Source organism: Protopterus annectens, chromosome 4.part0 (assembly GCF_019279795.1).
Source record: "Protopterus annectens isolate FY-2018-M chromosome 4.part0, PAN1.0, whole genome shotgun sequence".
NCBI classification, from domain to species: Eukaryota; Metazoa; Chordata; order Ceratodontiformes; family Protopteridae; genus Protopterus; species Protopterus annectens.
This window is the reverse complement of record NC_056733.1, coordinates 1,733,870,829-1,733,894,732: the sequence shown is the minus strand read 5'-3', so window position 1 is coordinate 1,733,894,732 and position 23,904 is coordinate 1,733,870,829. Positions and strand designations below refer to the sequence as shown.

At 38.9% G+C, this 23,904-nt stretch overlaps 1 protein-coding gene across 1 annotated transcript in view; it reads left to right on the top strand.

Moving 5' to 3' along the window:
• LOC122799998 (cell adhesion molecule 1-like) overlaps window positions 1-11,529 on the top strand; it is an 886,925-nt gene extending 875,396 nt beyond the window's left edge. The window contains exon 6 of the mRNA XM_044069450.1: window positions 11,082-11,529. Coding sequence (XP_043925385.1) covers window positions 11,082-11,249 — 168 coding nt within the window. The 3' untranslated portion in view covers window positions 11,250-11,529. The remainder of the gene's footprint in view (window positions 1-11,081) is intronic.
• Window positions 11,530-23,904: the final 12,375 nt, after the last annotated feature.

The following is a 23,904-nucleotide window of genomic DNA, read 5'->3' as shown; positions in this document are numbered from 1 at the left end:
AATAAAAATCCTTCCACACCTGGGAATGAGCAACTGGTTCTATCACTTCTTGGAAGAGTATGTGATGAAGAAATTGTGGAAAAAGACTAATCTGGAGGATTAAGAATAACACATTGGTAAGAAAGAATTTCTTCCAACTACTGTCTGTAACCCTGATAAATGATTTTGAGAACCTATTTGTCTGAAACTATCTGTTGCCAAACAGAAAAATGGAAGTTCAGACCTTCGGGAAGAAAAAGATACCAGGGTAAGAGGGGGTCATAAGATCATTCAGACTTGTTGAATTGTCTTGGGTTTTGATAGGGTTGAGATTTCCTTTTAGAACCGTCTTGCCATTTCTTCTTAAGCATCTGTTTACATGCATTTTGTTGAGATTGCTTATTCTTCTTTTTGCCAAAAGTGGATGAGGAGATAGATAATCCCTTGGAAAATCTGGAAAAGAAGGGCTGAAATATTTTAGAGATTCTCTGTATCATCTTGCCCCTTTCTTTACACTTTTTGGTCACCAATGCAGCAAATCTCTATACAAGACCAAATTCAAAATCTCATTTTTAACTTCATCTTGTACATTCTGAGAATGCAGCCATGCAAACCTCCTCAGAACTGTACCAGAGGCCAAAGCACCAAGTAGAAACAGCGTCATACTCACACAGTAAACAATGAATAGTGACCTGTGCAACAGAAAAAAACTAGATTTAAAGCAGATTTTTCTTCATGAGAAGAAACTGCAGATAAAACTTTTCTCATGCTTTCACTTAGTTATAACAAACTCTTAACAAATGAGCCTGACAATTCAAAATTCTGAAAACGAAAGTTGCAGAAGTATATGCTTTTTTCTCATACTTATCAGTTTCCCATCTTTATCAGAAAGAGTAGGATTGGGATTGACTATGTGCTTAGCAGCAGCGGGATCAACTACAGCTATAACTGCTGGGTCAGGTTTGAGAATACTGTATAAAAATTTAAAAGACTGAGTAACTTTATACATTCTGTCTTTTTAGAGACAGCTGACTGACTATTATGAAAGTTGCGGGTAGTAATACACACATCATCTAAAAGAAACAGAAGAGGAGGAATGAGTGTAGGAGCTGGAAAACCCTTCTGTAGCAACTCACCATATTTCTAAGGGACTGAGAAACCTCAGTGCTCTCCCACTAAAAACACTGGCACATTCAAACAACAGTCTCAGGAAGAGAAACCACCACAGGAAGAATAAGAAACTGAGTTCTCCTCTGAATCTGAATCAAAATCTGAAGGGAAAAAATATGTAAACATCCCTGCATCTTCCTGTTCAGACTCAGATCATTGAATCTCTTCCAGAAAATAGGCATTCCTCTTTCTTTTATCTGAAACTACTTTAAAGGAAGGATCAATAGCCTGAATTAAACCCTGAGCCAGAGCCAGTAAACTACTCCTATGCAAAGAAATGTGTTCTTTTTGACAGGAAAAATTGGGCCAACCATGTTACTAATGGCAGCAGGAGCAGCTTCCTCAGGGATGGGTACAGCATTCTAACACAACCGGGAAACTTCCCTACTCCCCCTTTCCCACCAAAGGGACCCCAAAAGCCACAGAAGACATGGCTACCCCCTGTTCCATACTGGTTATAGGTGCTACACAAAAGGGATCCAGGGTAAAAGATGAGTGGTATGAGGCACAGCTAATGGTCACATTAGTCACTCACCTGTGGTTGAGGCAAATTGCTAGCCTGCTGTGATGGCAGTCTGGTTACAATTTTTTTTTTTTTTTTTTTTTTTTTTTTGTGCCTGGAAGAAGAAACATCTGTAGGACAGGTAGTCTGTTCCATAAGGAAGTAAACATGGTGCCTGTTTTCCATGGAAGACAAGCAAATGCTAGTAAACAATACCAGTCTGCAAAAGTTACTTTTTTTGACAAAACAACATAGTAAAAAGCACTTTAAAACACTATGTCATACTCAAAAAAAGTAAAAAAAAAAAAATGAATGTTTTCCACAGAAAAAAAAGTTACTTTATACCACTTTTAAACTGACATGAACAATGACAGCTCCATTTAAAAGTACATTACAGTCTAGTGACAGTCCATTAAAATACAATACTTCTAGCTGTAAAATAACATTCACGAAGAGGAACGTGATAAAACAGCAACACAAAATAGAAAATGCAAGTTTTATTTTCCCCAAAATGGAACTTACCTGCCCAACAAAAAGACAGCACAAGCTGACCGTTGATCTTTGAAAGCCTCAGAGTAGCATATTGAAATCATCGGGCCATACCCTTTGGAAGCACTAAAGCTCTGATGAGCTTCACATCCACACTTGTCTTGTAGTCAGCTTACCTCAAGCTGCCTGACAGTTTGGGCACATGGAAGGTGCTCTGAAGCTTTGGAAGCTGGCTGGGTTTATATCCTTAGCAGGTTATAACACATATAGCTAACGCTACTGCAGCAGTAATCAATATGAATAACATTACTTTCTTAGTGTAAAATGTTGCTTTATAGTTTCAGTTCTGTTAAACATTCTTTGATTTAACTTGTTTCAAACTTCAGATCAATGTGACTTAGTTTTGGATGTCCTTTTCCTATTCTAAACTGCAGTTGAAGAGTTTCACAAAGAAGAATGTGACCTTCTCTACATCTTGCAGGGTGGGAGGGAAACCATACCAAAAAAAAGGACAGCTGCAACCCATATTTGTTTAAAGCTACTTAACTAAGTTCCTCATTTGGCCATCTTAACTTTTCTTTACTTCGGTCATTAGTCCAACTGTATTCTAAGTCTCTTTTCCTTGTTTTACTTGATAACATTTCCAAAAAATGGAAAATACCTTTGGTGCATACAGAGTAGAATTAATACTAAAGAGAAAATTACAGATCGCCTCTCGTGGTTTAAATAAAGTGAAGTTACCTTGTTACTCTTTCATACTTCATGCATGCTACTGCCCCATTGAGAGGTCTTCTGTTATCTGACCAATGATTTGTAATCTCTGTGGTGGAGACACTATGGGTTTTTAGTCTGATGGTGTGGTGCACTGATTAAAACTGATGACTGTATCCAGAACAACTCAGATTTGTACTGTAACTAGAAGTAGGACAAAGTGGTAATGATATTCTGCAGTGTTTTTAAGCAAGACAGTTATTATGCCCAGTTTATTTATATCTGACAATACAGCCTCAGTCTTTCAACATTTTTGGTGGAATGCCCTCATGAGGCCTAAGGACAAGTTCTATCTCACCATTATCCTTCAAGAACTGACACTCAAAAGTTTTTTTTTTTTTTTTTTTTTTTGTAGCTGTGTGGATATTTCCTGGACTCTAGTTACCTATACTCTCTAAGTATACATGCTTTATGACAACTTACCTGACTTAAACTATCTGCTTTCCAGAGGTCTGTAGCTTAAACATAGACCTGACCATCTTCTTCAGGACCCTTGGAAGCTGTTCAATACATTTCAGTGCATTTTACCTTGTTTTTTCCTCAATTTCTTTGCCAGTTCTTGCTATGAAGTTGCTCTATTCAGTGAGGCTGACTTACCCATCTTGACTGCTATTTATTTCATTTAGCTAAACCTGTGTGTTTGAAGTAGTTATGCTTCAGTGACTGGTTACATGCTCTGTTTCTACCTAGATTCTGTTAGAGCTATTTTAGCAATAACACCCAACTATATGTGGCTATCACAGTATTTACCCGTGGTTGGAGTGGTTTGATCATGATGGTGAAGCTGAAATAATTAAAGACAACTGTGGGTAAATCCTGTGATAACACATCCAGGAGTGGGTTATTGCTATTATACAATTACATTATTTAAGAAAGAAATTGCTTACCTTTCTTAAATAAGGTCTTTGTATAACAACAATTCAATCTTCTTCCACACTGTGTTCTGTTTGGTGACATACTGTGAATGTAGATGGAAAATGCATTCCCATACTTGCACAGTACATTAGTGCAGTATAAAAGAAATGATAGAGAACAGAACATCTCTGTTGCTGTTTTGTTTTTTTGACTATTTAAAAAAATAATTAAAAAAAATTACAAGTGAAAGCACAAAAGTACAAGTCAGGGATGCTTCTGATTTTTTTTTTTTTTTTGTAGAATGTACCCTGGCTATTAACAAGCTCCCTCAGATTGATGACTGTTTGGTTTCAATAGCTAAACATGGTCATTGCTGCCTTATCTCCACTTCTCACAACCTCATTTGTCCCAGTGTCCTTCAATAAACACATTGCACCAAATGGCATTTGATGACCTTTATTAAACTTCCATAAACATAATTTTATTGACCAATATTTTATTTTATTAGTCACAGCATAAACATCCATATTACTGTTAACTAGGCCAGTGTGACCTCGCTCACCCTGACCAGATAAGCAGCGTCCTTACCTCCACTCACTTATTTTACTTATCAAGCAGCATCCCACTGCTCACTTTCATTCCTTACTTACTGAATTAAACATCCAACCAAACAAGCAGAGTCCTTACCTCCTCTCGCTTACTTTTACTTAATAAGCAGTGTCCATTCGCTAACTTTCATTTCCCAATTCATTGAAATGAACATCCAACACCAGAGGGGGAACAGAAGAGGACAAGCCTGCCCCTCTTCTTCGTCCATCAAGCTGTTCCCCCTCTTTCATACCAAAACTTCCAAAAAAAATCTTCCAAAACAAACCTAACTGTATCGTAAAAGGGGTTGAAGCCAAACATCATTCAATGTACCCCATCATCTCTGAACCAAGCTGGATCTCTATCAACAACCTCCCAAAGTCCTGAAGATGTGTTTTATACATTGTTGGAGCTTAAAAACTATATGAGAAAGTTAAATTTGAAATATTTTTTTCAGGAATAACAATGACACTGGTAGAGAGGAGGTAGTCCCACCTTCTAAACAACTGAGGAAGAAAGGTTGTTTTAATCCCCCATTACACCCAGCCATAGCCTCATTTGAAGAAGTTTGTGCACAGGAAATTTTCAAAGCATTTACCACTGGTAGAAGGGGGAAGTTTAACCTTACACCTAGTGAAAAGAACTTTGGTTAACATCAGAGGTAACAAAAACATCAGGGTAATGAAGCCTGATAAGGGTGGGGGTATTGTTATAGTCAATAAAATCGACTATAACTGTTGCATTTCAGCCATGTTACACGATGAAGCGAAGTACGATGTTGTGTCTAAAAATGAAGTGAACATAGCCCAGGGAAAGATTGCCTTGATGTTGGAAGACAGCCTTTTTCAAGGTGTCATTAATGAACCAACATATACTTTTTTGGTTAACAAACATCTTTTAACTCCCTTGGTTTTTGGTATTCCTAAGACACATAAGGATATTTTAGACCCTCCCTTACAGGCTCATTGTCTCCTCCTGATATTGTAAGACATATTCTTTGGGAATTTTTGTGGAAAGGTTGGTGAGTGGTTCCATGGTTCCTATTGATTACATTCTTAAGGATTCATGGGACTTCCTAACAAGAATTAAGAAGGACTTATACAGTGAAGGTTGTTCTTTTGCAACCACTGACGTTTGTGATTTATCTATCTCCCACACAGTTGGGTTAGAATTATTTTATGATGCTTTAAGGGAGAAAACTACACTCAATAATACCCTGTTAAATTTCTTGATGCTATGTATGGATACGATTTTACAAAACAACTTTTTATGTTTCGAAGGAGAGTATTTCAGACAGAACCAGGGGTTAGCGATGGTTTCCAGCTGTGCCCCTTTGTTTGCTAATTTAGTTATGTTCAGTTGGGAAAAGAGGAATGTTTTCAGCATGGAATTTCAACATAAATGGTCCTTGTACTTAAATTACCTGGAAGACATTTTATTTTATGGAAAGACGCTCATTATGGGGAAGAAGTCAGTGAGTTTATTAATAACATTTGTGACTATTTTAAATTTACCTCATTTCACAGTCAAGAAGGAATTAAATATTTGGACGTAACCATAATTAAAGACACTGGCTTGAAAGACTTTTATTCTTTCGTTTACAGGAAACTGACTTTTTCTTACAATTATTTAGAATTCAACAGTTGCCATCCTTACCATATAAAAAAGTATTGTTAAAGGCCAATTTATAAGAATGGTGAGAATGTGTTCAACTTATAACATTTTTATTGGTGAGGTGGAGCTGCTGAAAAACGTATTTATGGATCGAGGTTATCCTGAGAAATTGGTTTCTGAGATTTGTGAATTTATCAAGGGAAATAGGGGTGTTAGGTACAAGCCCTTGTTAAGGAACCCTATTGAACCAACAATTGTTAAAAATAGTTCTAATGAATATGTAAACAGTATGGTTTTAACACATGGTTATCACAATAAAAGTATTAAGGACATCATGTGTAGGAATTGGTTGTTGCTGAGATCAAATAAGGAACTTCAGGCCATTATGGGTAATAATTCACATTTCGTTTTTAGGACTGGTGTCAATTTAAAGTTTGTGTTTGAACACCCCATGTTAGTTAAAGAAATTCCTGATAAAGGTACAACAGGGTGTGGGCATTGTTATTATTGTAATTTTATTTATAAGGAACCTTTTGTACATATTAGTGAATTAGGTTTGAGATTGAGAACTACTGTGGGTATTTGTGGAACAAGGGGTTGTGTCTATATGGCAACATGTCAGGATTGTTCCAAGTTTTACATTGGTAAGACAGAGAGGACCTTTCGTAGAAGGATCTATGAGCACATGTATGCTATTAAGCAAAAAAAACTCTAACAACGCCTTGTATAGACACCTTGACAGTAGTGTGGGCTGTGAAAACATTTTATTTTGCATTTTGGAAATTGTGGCTGTGAATTACAGGGGAGGTGACTGGGCAAACGCTCTTCAGAGGGCAAAAACGAAATGGCAAATGAGGTTAAACACTGACCATGCTCCTGGTTTAAATGACCACATTTCCATTATGCCATTTTAAAGTATAAAGCTTTGCTTTTATAAAAGAGAACTGCTTTGATCCTTGTTATTTTATTAATATGTTGTTGTGACTTTTGGCTGATGACTAATGTTATTTTTAAAAAACTTTTCATGTGACAATATTGTGGATTTTTATTGGTTGTATTCATGATTTATAAATGACATTTTTTAAATGTTTGAAAGGTTCTGATGAAGTTTAGGACGCTTGACCGATTTTTGTTCAAGTATACGTCTATATTGGAAATAAACGTTTTCTATTCACCTACTCGGATTGTTATTCAGTTAACATTTTGCACCCTTCAGTGAGGCAAAAGGTGTTTGTTCTTTTTTCTTGTCATGTTTCCACCTTTACGCTGCTGTTTTTGGTAAGGTATGGTAAAAGCACTTCTCCTGACCCCCCCCCCCAGTTATCAGCATAGGCACATTTCCCTCGTTCCAGGCTCCCAGCCCCACCATGCATGCTCGGGATATCCAGTACCATACTTGAAGTCCACGACTAAACTAAAATTAAGGCCACGCTGACATCCCACTTGTGACTGCTGTCATGCTGGTTGTAGCAAAACAGAAGGCCACTCCCACTACCATAAAGGAGTGGGACTGCACCGAATCCAATTCAGTCAGACTGCCTGCTCTGTTACAGCATTCAACACTCAGCAAAATAGAACCAAAATGCACAGAGATGTGATCTGAATGCTCAACAGACAGTTCCAGTCCTCAGTGACTGGTGCACATCATCAAGATCATCCTGCCAACCCCTAACTCAGTAGCAGTCTGCTATGTCTGGAGCAGTGAATCCCCATGAAACAAGACCTGCAACACTAGCTCATATGTCCAGCACAGGCCCAGTGCAAGGAACTTCCTCTGAGAGCAAACTGACTGCACTTGCTTCCCTCTCTCTTTAGTTCCATCAAATCCCACTCAATCTGCTTGACACAATTAGCCCAACAAATTTAAAACTAAGGACAACAATAGCTGCAACTGCAAGTCACCAACAAGAGCAACAACTTTCTTCACCAACTATGTACAACAAATCAGGAGCATGCCATGACCACCCTGCTTGGCCACCATGCAAGGCATGTGACTGACCCTGTCTCTAAACATCCACAGCACAACAAACCCCACCACTCACACACAGGCAACACTCTAGCCCATCCCCTCTGAAGGAGCATGCATGCCTCCGGGCAAGCAGAAGCAGCTCAACACAGCCGACAAGACCGCAAGCTGCAAAGCTTCCATGCATAAGTGTCTGCCACCCCCCCCCCCATACATTGCTCAATCTCCTCTTCCTCCTAGCTTCCACCTTTCAAGCACCACAAAAGACTCCACAGGACTACTTATCTATTGAAATTAAAAAAAAAAAAAAAAACATGTTTTGACATACAACTTGCATAGGATCAATGACAGACATATCTCTGGCCATCCTACAAACAGTATACCCATCTGTGCATTATAGTCCTTCCAAATGCATCAAAAGATCCAGACTGCAAAAGAAAAGTAGAGAAGAGATAAAAGCATGTCACAGAGAAAACTGGACACATATTTTGCCACATTTCTGGCGCAAAGATGCATGAAAACTGTATGACTTAAATCTGATTCAATCTGTGTTACTTTGGAGTCATGCCTCACCAGTCACATGCACCATCCAGAGTAGACTTTTCCCAACAAACCACACAATCTCATCACTAGTTCTGACCAGCAAACCACAACTTTATCCCCCTCTTCTTTTAATACAAAATAATTTATTTTGACTAAATTGACCATTTAGGCACAGGAGAATAATATGTTGATAAATACATCAATAACTAAGCATATGAGATTTGGGATTCATAAACTGAAAGGTGAATATTTAATACAGCACACAGTGATTGAATCTGTAGACTCATTTAAGGACCTGGGTATATGGGTAGATTCAGCTATGTGTTTTTCTAATCATATCAACCAATTGGCTAATGATAGTTATAGAACTATAGGTTGTATAAAAAGATTTATAAAGTCTAGGAAATCAAACATAATGAAGTCATTTTTTGTTAGTTACATTAGACCCAAACTTGAGTATGGAATAACAATATGGAAACCCTATAGGAAAACAAGCATGAATAAACTGGAAAGAGTACAGCGGAAATATACTAAGGGCATCCATGGATGTGAAAATCTAAGTTATTATGAAAGACTAAAATATCTGAACTTGTACAGTGTCTCTTACATATATTTAAGAGGAGATCTTATTCAGGCATATAGGGCATTTAGGGACAACTACCTCTGGGAATGTTTGGGTTCTCAAAAAGTACTAGAGAATTGTCAGATAACCTATGTAGAAGATTCTATAGGAATGAGAAGTGCACTAATAAGTTCTCTGACAGAGTAGTTGATGGTTGGAACAGACTACCAAATTACATTAAAGCAAGTACTAGTTTAGATATTTTTAAGAATAGCCTGGACATTTATTATGGGAACAAGTGTTTTGGCATATTGGCAAGCTAGAAGGGCTTTAATGCCTGTGCTTGAAACATTTGTATGCATGTATGTAACCCAAATTCTGAGTCAAAATCCAGGCATCATGTGAACATCTTGACCGCCGAGAGGTATGCCCCCACCAGCTGCCACAACAAAGTGCATGGTCGGAAGCAACCACCATTCGGGGATGCCCCACAGCCTGCAAAAACATTCCAAGCCAGGTGACAACCCCCAGTCTCCCTCAACTGCCAGTTGCACCATAAGCATGCGTGACTGATGACCACCATCCTTGCACACCACAAAGCCCACAAAGAAGTTGCCATGAAACTACAAGAAAACCTTGTGAACAGGAATGATGTACTGTGGAGAAAAAAGAAAAAAACGAAAACTCTTCCCCACATTATCAATACCCCCTGATATCAACAAGCAACTGAATCCACTACATTGCTCCTCTCTCCCAAATCAAGACCTGCAGTATATCCCTCAATGACAAGCCTGCCCCTAGCAAAAGGCCCTACTGAGGAACATGTAGTGTGGCTAGACCATGAGGCAATGACATGCCAGCAAACAAAACCCGAGGCCACTACCAACAGAGCCAGCAACTGAAACCTACTCACCATCTCCCTAATTAACCACAAACCAACCAGGTAACCAGCCCTCCCCATATCCCTTCCATTAGTTTTAATTACAAGGTGGACTATTCAACGTAGCCAGCTACACTGACAGATAGAATCTTCAAGCTCTAAGGGAGAGGATTTACTCTTGAAGTTGGTGTACTCCGATATGCATTTGCAGACGTGCCAAAAATATTAACTCTGTATGAGATATGTAGGCTGCAAAATTATTTAAAGATCACCAAAATAAAGTTAATTTATAAACAAATTTCAGAATGGCCAATATTCATTGCTTTGTAAAGAAAACCATAAGCTGCCAAGCTACGAGAAGTACCCTGTGAACTCTTGTATTACCTCATGGGTTATTGGAGAGGAAATCAAAACTCACTCACCCTGTACCACTATACATCCCTAAACCCCAAGGCCAACCTGCTCTCCAAACTACCTACAGGTTGTCTCGGACGTGACACTTGTCATAGAAAGTCCACCCAAAAATGTGATTCCCTACCCAGTTACACTTGCATAAAACCCAACAAGCCCCTCCTTTCACTTACCTCATTTCTTCCTAATCACTCTACATTCACATTTAACCCTTTCATCCCCCCCAAACTAGCTTTCTTTCCCTGTCCTCTTAATTCCCATTACTATTTCTACCGAACCCCCACCTGAAGATGTCCCTGGACAAATTGGTTTGTTACTAAACCTCACTTCATTTGTCACTGTATAGACCAGGCCCAGGAAACAATATTACTTTCTGGCATTATCTCTATAAAACCTTCCTCAGGAGTTGCATACTTTTTCCACAAGTCTGTTACAGTCAGACTACATGCAATGCATGATTGCATGATTACTGTTACTTGTCTCCATTTCTCATCATCTCATGTATCTCCATAGTGACTAGGCCTATGAAGCCTATAGAGCCTGGACAATCATGCAATAGGATGAAAGGTAAGTAAGAATAATCAAGTCCAGGTAATTTAACTGTAGCTTTAGCAAATACAGATCAAACCAAGAAGTTAACATGGATATCTTATTATTCTACTTAGTTTTCAGAGTTCTTGATTTGTAGCAGCATGTAATATAATGTAGAGACATGCAAAATAATGAAAACATTTCTTGTTTGATTCAACAGAATCAAGACAAAGTATATGCAAATGTTTCTGAAAGTCATGGATCAGAGCTTGTATACTGTCAAGTTGTATTTGCTGATCAGGCAGCTAAAAAGAAAACTGACATGCAAAATGAAGACGCATTAGCTGGCACATCGGAGTATGCAACTGTGGCCTTCAAGAATTCTTAACTCCTACAGAAGAAGCTCTTTTGCAGAACTAACCATTATGACATGTTTAATAACAGACTACTGAGTTTAAGAACTCCTAATACAGCACAGAAATACATTCAAACCAAGAGGATATATTTCTTTACTCAGCTGGCAAGGAATCAAGAAATTATGCATATTACATAGCAACAAAAAAACATGCTAAGATTAGTCATCCTGCTGTCACATTTCTTTGTTTATTCCATTTAGTGTTTTGTAAATGAAAATTATGTAAGATGCGATAAAGTTAAAGGAAACTACAGTGAAGTGTTTATGTGGCTGTACTTAGCACTAACCTGCTGCCTTCAACTGTTTTTGCTAAATACTCTAAACTAAGGAAGGTTTTGAGCATGACTTATTTTCCCGAGAAATGCCATGATTCACTGAGCTGTATCTGTAACCAACATTAATGAGCAGGCCAATGGCTCACACGGAGTGATGACAATAACCAGCAATGATCACACGATCATCTGTCCATGCCCATAGTTACCATGCTCTACCTATCAATCAGATTCCTGTGGGGAAGTTTAAATTCTCACTTTCTGTAGTAATCACTGTATACATACTAAGCAACTCAAGCAAATAAGAGAAAATAACTTTAGCAAACTGATACTTCTAAGTCACCTCTGCAAAATGCATCGTGTGTATTGGCTCTTTATTAATAATATAAATATAAATATAAATATTATGTCATTGCTAGTTGTCATACTCAACAATGGTATGAATGTGCGATAAAAGAAATACATATGGGATTGCCTGAGAGGGTACATTGAAAACAGTGTTAAGTAAAAAAAACAGATGTTATGATCAGTTTATAATCTCTTAGAAGAACTAGTTGTTTTAGGTAGTATACAAACTGTTAGAATCATAAGGCATAATATATTTGAAACACTGTTTCTTTTATGTGAAAATTAATTTCACAATATCATTATCTAAGAAAGTCGATAATTACCAGTTCTGAGGTATTAAAAGTTATTCTTTAGTACTGTATATATTGGTCATCAGTTTACATAGATAGACAGATAGACAGATAGATAGATAGATAGATAGATAGATAGATAGATAGATAGATAGATAGATAGATAGATAGATAGATGATAGATAGATAGATAGATAGATGAAGTGTGTCCTAGGATATATAAGCTTAGTTTTCTTATCTTTCCATAAAATTACTTTTTGAAAGATTTTTTGAAAATAATTAATGTTCGTTATGAAGTGCCATTTTTGGAGTGCCAGGCTTGTAGTTCATTCAAGCTAATATTAAGACAGTGATAATATGATAATGATGCAACATAAAGAGGATTTTGATTGCGTTACCAATCATAATCTGCTTATTATTTGATCAAGACATGGATGACAAGACATTTACCTTGAAGAGATGAATGTTAGCATCCATGTTGGGCAACATAATTTAAGGTTATGATCAGTGACATGATTATACTTTCTTGTACTGTAAGGAGCTTTATCTGCTACAAGTACTACTAGTTACATGGAAAAAATTCACTAGTGTTTTCTCAGCTTTCAAAGCCATAAAACACTTGGTGAACATTGTCAGCAAGGTAGCATAATGTAATCCATTACATTTATACTTATCTACATACCTCTCAACTGTTTATATTTTCGCAGGACATCAGCATTATTGCTTCATATTTTTGGTCTGTTCCTCATAAAATATGTGGTTTTCAGATAAACCTCTGAGGACTGAAGTCACTAAATAATGGCATACATTTGAGTTTCAGAGTTTGTATCCTTCAGAAAATAGCTGCTAACCCATCCTGTTATTCTAGCAGCTAGAATTTTAGAGGAAGGTAGGGACACATTACTTGTATGGGTGGGTCCCCTTCAAAACATCTAAAACCCATAACATCTAATTTCATAACGTTGAGACGAGAACATCTAAAACCCAAAACATCTAAAACCCATAACATTGAATTTCATAACATCTAACAGTACAAATCATATGAAAATAACATCCCCTCCACATGTAACAACATATAATGACACAAACTACCAAACGCACTTTTTACTATATGTTTCTGCTGGGGGGCTTGATTCATTGGGGTTAGGAAATTAACTTTTTCCCACTGTAGTGCGATCTTGGAGTTGGTATATTTAATTTATGGGAGTGCAGGGGGGCTTGCCCCCCTACAGAAATGTATTAAAAAGTGTGTTTGGTAGTCTGATGTTGTTATATGTGGATGGGGATGTTATTTTCTTGTGATTTGTAGTGTTAGATGTTTTGAAATTCGATGTTATGGGTTTTAGATGTTTGGGGTTTTAGATGATCTGGTCTCAATGTTATGAAATTAGATGTTATGGGTTTTAAATGTTTCAAAGTATACCCGTATGGGCAGCAAGTAGAAACAGATGCTTTATTCTGCTGCTGGCCTTTGCTAGTCAGTACAGGCAGATTTTACTGCAGATAGCTAGATCCAACCTTAATGACATAAACGATTATTAAGGTTGGGCCGTGCATCACTCTTAGGCTTAACTGATTTGTCTTTTATGAAATATTGGAGTGTAATCACTACTATCCATGCACTACAAATATGTTCTGCATTGCCCCCTTACTCTTTTTCTGACAGATATAACAGTGGTAACATTTTGTCTCTTGCAATACATATGAATGATTATTTGATAAAATGTCTCATGCACAAGCTATTAAAACATTGTAGTAAACATATACAAGATGTGATACTGCATCCCATCTGAAAAGATACTTGGAGACATTTTAGGAGAACTTCAAAATGGACTTTGGGAAGAATCTATGGACCTGCAACTAGTGCAGAACTGCTGCATGGCACAATACATATAGAAACCTCCATGATGAATTTACTAAACAGGAACAATGTGAAAGTGGTCTACTTTACTATGTACTGTTGACTGAGATTTGCCAGAACAATTTCATATCAATCACACATCTCACCTGTACAGATTTTCACAGAATGTCCAGATTTTTACCCCATATTTTGGTCTGTTCCTCTTAAAATTTGTGTTTTTTGACAAATCACTCGGATGATCTAAGGATTAATGTCACTAAATAATGACATGCATTTCAGTTTCAGACTTTATACACTTCAGAAAATGCATGTTAACATAAATCCTGGTATTCTAGCAACTTTCTAAGTTCAAAAGAGCAATATTTGAAATGTGCCCCTATTTTTAGGGGCTTTGTTCCCCCATTATTTCAGGTTTTGTCCAGATTTCTTGCATTAAGGGGTTGAGAGATATAATACAAATGTGTAAAAAGTATAGGCTATGAGCAATAGAGTTACAGTACATTATGGCATAGCGCCCCCCCCCCCCCAAGGTTTAAGTAATGTGCTCTGCAGCAGTGGCACAGTATGGGATGCAGTTAGTCGGTGAAATGTGCATTATGAGTAGATTCAGTAATGTAGACTATCGAACACAGTAACTCTTCTTTGTTTCATCCATATTTAATCTTTTATAAAATTACTATTCATTTTGTCGAACATAGTAACTCTTCTTTGTTTCATCCATGTTTAATCTTTCATAAAATTACTATTCATTTTGTACCGCTAATATATATAGAAGGAATGTAGTAATTTTTGCATTAATTTCCACATGGCTTTTCCCACTGGCTGCAGATACTGTGTAGCTACAATTTAAAAGATAAATTGTAAACTGGCATAGTGCCACAAGCGGGCAACAGATACTATACCAATACTTTAGGGAGTTCTATATTATAAAGTCTTGCAGTCTTTCACGTGTATTGTTTAATCAGACTCTATTAGGTTCATCAGCTATATATTCAGGAGTTATAGGCTAAAACTAATATTCATAGTTTAACTGTTATTTCTGATATCCTATTACAATATGAAGTCATCAGTGCAGAGCATGGCATGGAGTATATTAGTTCCCCATCTACACTGCCTGTTGTTTATTTATTATATAAAATAACTACACAAGCAAGCAAACTGGCACTCTATGGGGATTGCTGAAAACTGTGATTACAAAACTGCTGATGAAAATAAGGCTCCTTCCCACATGCACACATATACATAGACCGGCATTCCCTGCTACTTGATAAAGTCACCTCTGAGGTCACCTCAGATGAAAAGGAAAATTAAAAGTCCTGGGGTTCATAACCAGCACTTCTGCAGAACAACATGCTCAGCACAGACTAGGTCAAGTTGCTCTATTCCACCATTTAGGAATTCATAATCATGGATGTTACCTACTGAAGCAGCATCTCTTTAAGTGGCAATTTACATGAACAGCAGTTCTAGACTACTTTGAGCACTCTTCCAACCCATGGTGTACAGAAGTACAAACCCTATTAGATCACATACAGTTTCACACTCCTCACCCATCACAGAAATACACGCATATACATATATTGTTAAACACACACATAAACACACACACATAAAAATGATGTCTAGGTGCTGCTACTGCAGTTTACTGTCCTTGCTTCAGTAAATGTGATCCTTCAGGTCTAGTCAATTATCTTACAACAGTCCCTTTCTCTAACCACTCAACAAACTCAACAACAATCCCCCTTGGATATAGCTCCTGTTTTCCTGGGAAAATGATCCTTGGGGGCCTTGAGGCTCCTGAGCCTCCCTCACATCTCTATAAACACACACACACACACACGTCTAGTGTGCACATCACTCTGTAGTAAGCTAAAAATAATGAGAAGGGAAAAGCCCTCAAATCATGGACATATTTTAAATGTTGCTTTTATAAACTTAGAAAGTTGCTAGAATGCCATGTCTTGCATCAACATGCATTTTCTGAAAGTAAGAAGTCCGAAACTCAAATGCCTGCTATTATTTAGTTACCTCAGCCCTCAATGACTTGCCAGAGATCAACAAATTTTATGAGAAACAGACTAAATATAACACAAAAATCTGGACATTCTTCAGAATTCTGGACAGTTGAGATACATGCCTGCACAGCTACTCTACCACCCATGAGTATGCATGCGTGTACACATACACACACACATACAAACGTACACACTCACAGCACAGACACACAGACACAAGTACATATACAGATGCACATGCGCATTAACTACTTGTACTCATACCTCTCAATCTCTTAATGCACAAACTCTGGACAAAGCTTAACAACATGGGGGTACAAATAGGGACATATTTTGAATATTGCTCTTATAAACTTAGAGAGATGCTAGAGTAACAGGATTTGTTTTAATATGCATTTTCTGAAGGGTTAGAAGTCTGAAACTCAAATGTATGTTATTATTTAGTGACTACAGTTCTGAAATCATCCCAGTGATTTGCCAGGGAGAAAGAGGAACAGGCCAAAAATATGTGCCAGTTATCTGGACATTCTGCAAACATCTGTACAGCTGAGAGGTATGCTTGTACTCTATGCATCCATAATATCCCCATTGGCAACTGTCATTCCTTGTTAAGAAATACATATACACATACTCACTGTAGCATATGGGCACAGACACACACTGATCCATTCCCAGAGTACCTGCACTCCCCAGATACACAAACATGGATGTGTGAGCAGACATTCATTCATGCTCTGTACAAATGCACAAAACCATTCTTATGTTGTTCTGCTTCAACCTACTTTAACTCCACTAAAATTTGTAGGTGAATGCAGAAAAATATCAGTGTATTACTTATAATTTTTTTGTGCTTCTCTGCTGGGAGATACATAGTATTATGTCTGCCATCCATACTATGCAGTGCCTCAGGCTTTATAAGTGGCCTGATAAACATAGCCCATACATACACACACACACACACACACACACACACACACACACACACACACACACACACACACACACACTGATTATCCCATTTACAGTTCCAAAACCTTTGCTGCTCTGTAGTAATGGTCTGCACTACTGACCAGTGACCTGTTTATTAGTAAAAAAGGGCTTTCATATTACATGAGGCACCATGTCACCCCTTATCATAGTACACAGGGCAACATGCCACCCCTTGTGTACTATGCAGATTGACTATGAATCCAAGCATTGCATTTTAGGACAAGAAAAGAGAGTATTTGCCTTACTCTATGCAATGATGAATTTGGTGAAACATGCTAGTTTTGCACCATAGTGCATAGAATTCTAAAATTCATGAAACAGTATTTCAGTAGAATGAAGCACTTCAAATATATATAAGCTACAGTGCCATTAGGCATATAATGGCTGAATCCACAGCACAGCTTGTATTTTTTCCATCAAATGTTTTTTCAATAACATGGACAATAAGACTGACAACACATAAGATAAAAGCAAACGTCTTAGCATCACATTGTGTGAAATGACAAACTAGATTGGCATGAAATAACTTTATTTACTAATTTACTTATTTACTAACTAACTTAATCATGACAATAATTAAAAAGATGGTGAAAGAAATTCAACAGTAGCTACGGCTATGATGGGGTATGACAACAGCTAATATCAGCATTTCAGTGGAAAATCAGAAAGTATGACAACAGTTTGCAATGTCTGATTCTCAAAAAATAAAAAAAAAATTAAAAAAATCCTGCTATTTTAATCACTGAGACACAGTTTCAATGCTTTGACAGCAGTCAGTCTACACTAGGGTATATTGTCTATCTTTCCTTCAGGTGCCTGGGTAAATGTAGTGGGCGGAGTACTTAAATTTGTCAGAAATGCCAACACCTCACAACCATTTAGCCATGATCCTAACTTGGAGCTGCCAGAGATCTAAATCACCATTACTGAACCAAACTTCTTCACTAGCTACAAATCCACATCAATTTCCACAAAGGTCATGGAAATTATCTTTACATCATTGATGGTTTAAATATCAACCCAAGTACCTTCTTGCAAGGGGATTTCAATAATTAAGCATTAATTGGCATACTTACACCTCTAAAAAATGGATATGCACAGTATTTCCTAGAATTTATTATCAGCAGTGCATTGGAGTAAATTGTAAAACTACCATCTAGAGATTCTAATATCTTTGACCTGTTCATTACTAGCTTAGCCTGTGCCTGTACTCAATCCTACATCTTTTCAACCTTAGATAAATTTGAAAACAAATCAATCTATGTCTCAAAAAGAGACATAGAGGAACTCTCAGATTATGTAGCCCAGGCCGGTATGACCCTGACCCTGAGCAGTATCCTACCCTCACCAAGAATGATGCCACAATACAGAGACAAAATGATCAGCTTTAATAATTGGCTTAATTACTGGTGTCATTCTAAGGGGATCCAATGTCTGTCTGCCTGGGATGACATGCTTGACAAGACACACTGCTTCGCAAGGGACGGCTTGCACCTGTCACCCCTAGGCTTCCGGATATTGGCAAAGGCTCTTGCCACCCCCATAGTGCCTTTTTTAGGCAAGGCTCAAATGATAAACCTACCACCCTAGAAAACAAAAATGGAGAAAAACTAAGGGTAATACTGCTCAATGCCAGAAGTCTAAACCTCAAGATGCACGCCCTCGAAGCCCTCCTCAGTATGGAGAACATTGATGTCTGTGCTGTGACTGAAACCTGGTTCAAGGCTCCTGAGAGCACCCCAGCACTATCAGGTTATACCTCATATCATGCGCTCCGGCCCCAAAATCTGGACCGAACCACAAAAGGAGGGGGAGTATCCATATTCATAAAGGATACCCACACCTCCAGGTTAGTGGCAACGCACGAAGCATCGGAGACCAAACGGGTGCAATTAACCATAGGTAAAACTGCCCTACAGTTTGTAGCATGCTACAGACCACCTTCTCAAACTCAGGAAACCCACACAGCCTTCCTGAAGACACTGGAGAGTATAAATGTCTCTCCAAACACCATCATATTGGGTGACTTCAACTACCCAAACATACACTGGGAACATTACTCAAGCCCAAACACCCTAGGCCAAAGGTTCCTGGAGTTCATAAACTCAAATGCTATGGAACAACTAGTCACCATCCCCACAAGAGGAGAAAATATACTAGACCTGATCATCACAAACATGGGGACAAAATGCTCCACACTGGAAGTATATCCCTCATTGGTGAGATCAGACCATAAATTAATCTCATTGGAGATCCACATCCCGCCCCAACCCCCAGCAAAAAAGACCACAGTGAAGAACTTCTCAAAAGCAAACTTCACACTTCTTAAGACTGGAGTGGTATCCTTCAAGGCCCCCGAGCCAGTGAAAACCACAACCCACGCTGCTGAAACCCTTACAAATGCCTTCTACGAGCACCTCCAGGAATGTATGGATCAAGCAATCCCTAATAAAATCAAGACCCTTTCCACCAAACCGGTCTGGTGGACCCCAGCCATAAACAAACTCTACAACAAGAGGAGAAAGCTACTACATGACAGAGCAAAATCCCTAAAAGGGAAGGCATCTCTGATCAATACTAGCAAAAAGCTACGATCACTCATAAAATCATCCAAGGCCAACTTTGAGAGAAAAATCGCTAATGACACAAAAGACAATCATAAGGCCTTCTTTAGCTATGTTAGAAACCTGGGTGGAAACTCCCAGATATGCTCAGAATTAGTCCAAAATGATAAAAAATCACTGAACCCACAGACATTGCCAACATACTGGCAGACAGGTTCAGTGCAAATTTCTCACCTCCCTCCCCCCCAAAAGGAGAAATATCTATCCCACCAGAGTCTAGCCTCCCAAACATCTCAGATGCCCAGGTGAGAGCTGCTCTCTCTAAAGCAAAAAACACAGCATCAATGGGACCGGACAGTGTCCCCGGCTGTGTGCTACACAAACTCAATGAGGAACTAAACCCACACATAAGGCTGCTGTTTAATCTTAGCCTTACTACAGGATACATACCCAAAGAATGGCGTAGGCAACTGTGGTTCCACTCCACAAAGGCGGTGCTTCTACCGACCCTGGAAATTACCATCCCATAAGCTTGACGAGCCTTGTCTGCAAAGCTATGGAGAGGATCATAATGGAACTCATAAATAAAGACATTGGGGACCTACAGACACTGGATCCTACCCAATTTGGCTTTGTCAAGGGCAGACCCTGCCTCTTGAACTTGGTCGACTTTTTCAAAACAGTCACTAAGGCCATTGATGAGGGTAAGGCAATTCACACAGCCTACCCTGACCTAGCAAAAGCGTTCAACACAATACCCCACTCGGGCATCATAGAAAAGCTCACCAGCTTAGATGTAAACCCATATGTCACAAGATGGGTTGCAAACTGGCTCAAGGACAGAACACACAGGGTTAGAGTTGCTGGTGCCATATCAGACTCTAAGCCGGTCACGAGCGGTGTCCCACAGGGCTCAGTCCTGGGCCACCTCTTGTTCGGCATTTATTTTTCTGAAGTGCAGGCAAACATAGGGGGATTGTGGCTGACAAAATTTGCAGATGACTGCAAACTGGGCACCATAATTGACACTCCATCAGACACAGACATCCTCCAGAGAGGTCTCATAGAAATGGATAACTGGTGCCAGAGCCATGGCCTTAAGTTAAATGCCAAAAAATGTATAGTCATACCCTTTGGGAAAAACAAGGTAACCCCTAATTACCACATAGGTGGTAATCCATTAAACACGGAAGAAGTTATCAGGGACCTGGGGACCCAAGTTGACAGTAACCTCTCTTTTGACACTCACATTACCAAAGTGGTTAGGAAGACCTTCTACATTGCCCACCTGATTATGAAGGGATTCACATCCAGATCTGGAGAGGTCATTGTACCCCTGTACTCTTCACTTATCAGACCAATGATTGATTACAATGCCCCATTCAGAATGTACCTTACCTGACACCTGCAGCAGTTGGAAAGACCCCAAAAGTTCCTCACCAAAAGGATAAAGGGACTCAAACATATGTCATACGATGTCTGACTGAAGAAACTCCAGCTTTATTCAGTCACATACCGTCTGCTCAGAGGTGATCTGTGCCTGACATACAAGGCCATGTCCAACCCGGAATTAATGGACATGCTCCACCTCAAAAAATCCAAATCCACCAGAGCCACAAGAGCAAGAGACTTAAACCTCAACATGGATATAAATAGGAAGTGCTGGAGGGACAGATTCATCACCCAGAGACTCCCTTCACTATGGAACAGAATCCCAGTCCATGTGAGGCAGAGCCCCTCACTGACTCTGTTCAAGAGAAATCTTGACGAGTGGATGGGAGATCGTAGGTTTACCCCGGGAATCATCTCTGTGTCACTGCTGGACAGAGGCACAGCAAACTAATGGGTATAGTATTCTCATCCTAAGGGGTGGTGAAAGCCACACACACTCTGGCTAGGCTTATAAATGCACTAGGGCAGATAGCCTAGTATGAACCTATGAACCTATGAACCTAATCATGTTCTCTGTCGGGCCTCATGATACCATTCCACCACCAAAGTGCACCATCTTTAGTGACTGCACTATTGCAGACTTGCTTCAGCTTCTAAAATCCTGTGCAAAATTCCCAACAGCCCTCTGCAAATGGACCAAGCAGAGAAGGCTGCCCCCCTCACCTCTAACTTTTGCTAACACCTAAGCAGCTGCATAGAAATATCTATACCTGTCTGCCCTAAATATAATAATAAATGCAGGGATACACTTCTCTGATGGAACTCCTATATAAATAAACTGCATAACAAAGGATGGAAAAAGATGAAAAGTTGTAAGAATGCCCCATGTCCTTATCTCACAACCACATTGAAGCATGCCAGTAAGCGACTTAGGAGTGCTACTAGAAAATATGAAGGAGAGTAAGAACTTAATGTAGCTACAGATAGTAAAGGAAACTTCAAGTCTTTCTTCATTTGTGTCAGAAAATTGAGGAATAATGTCCACCACTGAACTGAGCTAATCTATAATTATATAACGTATTCTCATCTGAAGGATACAGACAAATTTAGAGATAATGCTACCCAACCTACCCACACTGTTGCCCCTTGTATTCCTGAAAATGTAGTTTCCCCCTGAAATTACCCTGAAATAACTATTAAAATCCCTGTCATATGACTAAAAGTAATACATGTGTGGAACCAGACAACATACCAGCCTTATCAGAGTCAAGTACATACTATATGAGCCTCTTCTTAGACTTTTTAACTTCAGCCTATCTACAGGGTTTGTGCGTGATACCTTGAAAACAGCCACTGTGACTCCCCTATACAAAGGGCTGTTTACAGATCTAGTAAGTTATAGTTCCATCGGCTTCTCCCGCTTTATATGTAAAGCCATGGAACATTTCATAGCAAAACTCATTTATGCAGACACAGGTAACTTAAATGATCTGAAATCATACCAGTTGGTTTTGTGAAGGACAGGTCATGCTCCTGAACCTAGAAAGCAGTGATGGGTTATAATAGGGGAGTTTTGGGCAGCTGTCCAGGGCCCATGGCTCCAGGGTGACCCATTTGGCTGGCCAGAATCCACTAAGTAATTTTTAATTTTTAAAATGTTTCCACACTGTGGCACCATATGTCCATTTGCAAGTGTGTGCTCATTGATTTCGCTGAGTGCAGACACTTGTTCACGGTTAGCAGCTCAGCAGTGTAGTGGTTAAGCACAGACTGAAACAACTGCAGTCCTCCACCACTTGTTACCATTATTGAGTAAAGGTGCAAGAAGCTGTACAAGTGTAAATAAAACAAATGATGTACAACTTGTACACTACTCCAGGTGAGATGGCAGAAGGGTGAGTTTGTCAGAAAAATCTTCAACTCCTGCAAAGTTCCAAGATAATTATTTGGTTGTATATCTATCATCTGTCTATATATCTATATATATATATTTTTTTCTTTGCTTCCTTGTCTACTTTTTTGCTTTTTGTCCATGATTCAGTCAGAAGGCATGTAAGCAGCTAAGAGGTTAAAATTTATTCTGCACTGGAAGTGCAACTTCACATTTCTTCAAATTATTGTCCCCAGATTCAAGAAACTCCATGCAAGAATAAGTCTATTCTTGCATGGAGTGGTTCATGTCCATTTAGAACAGCAGCCTGCCTTGCATATTCATGAAGGCACACTGCTGTTTAATCTACATGGACACGAACCATGAACGAGTGCAGGGGGCATGTCCAAGTAGTGCATGGACACTAAATATGCCCCCTGCAGTCGAAAGTGCTGTATGGCACTTTCTAAGCCGAACTGGCATAATATTTGAGCTTTGCTCTAATATTATGCCAGTATTTCAGTGTCTGCAGACAATTAAATGAAAAAGTTATCATTTCAATGCCCGCGGACACGGAAATAAAACTCGGCAACAATAAAGCAATGCAAGGGGTGTGTGACAGGTTCTGTGACACACACCCTGCATTGCTAAAGTGCTGTATGACACTTTTGTAATCTGTTAAAGCAGGAAATGTGTGCAAATGCACACATAATGGGGATAAATTCTTCCAAAAGTGAAAAAAGCACTAATATAGCCTGACAAACATAGAAAGTTGATAGAGAACAGGTCATGCATCAGCATGAATCGTGTAAGGGTAGAAGTCTGAAAGCCAGCTTGCCTGGTACTTAGAAAAATACTACTGAGAAGACCTCCCCCAACAAGATTGTGTAAATTAATCCATCCTGGGAGCTCCCTCCCTGCTTTAAACACAAAAGGAATACCTCTGGCCATCACCTGAAGACACCCTGAATTGGCCAGCTTGCCTGGTACTTAGAAAAATACTACTGAGAACCCCCCCCCCCAACA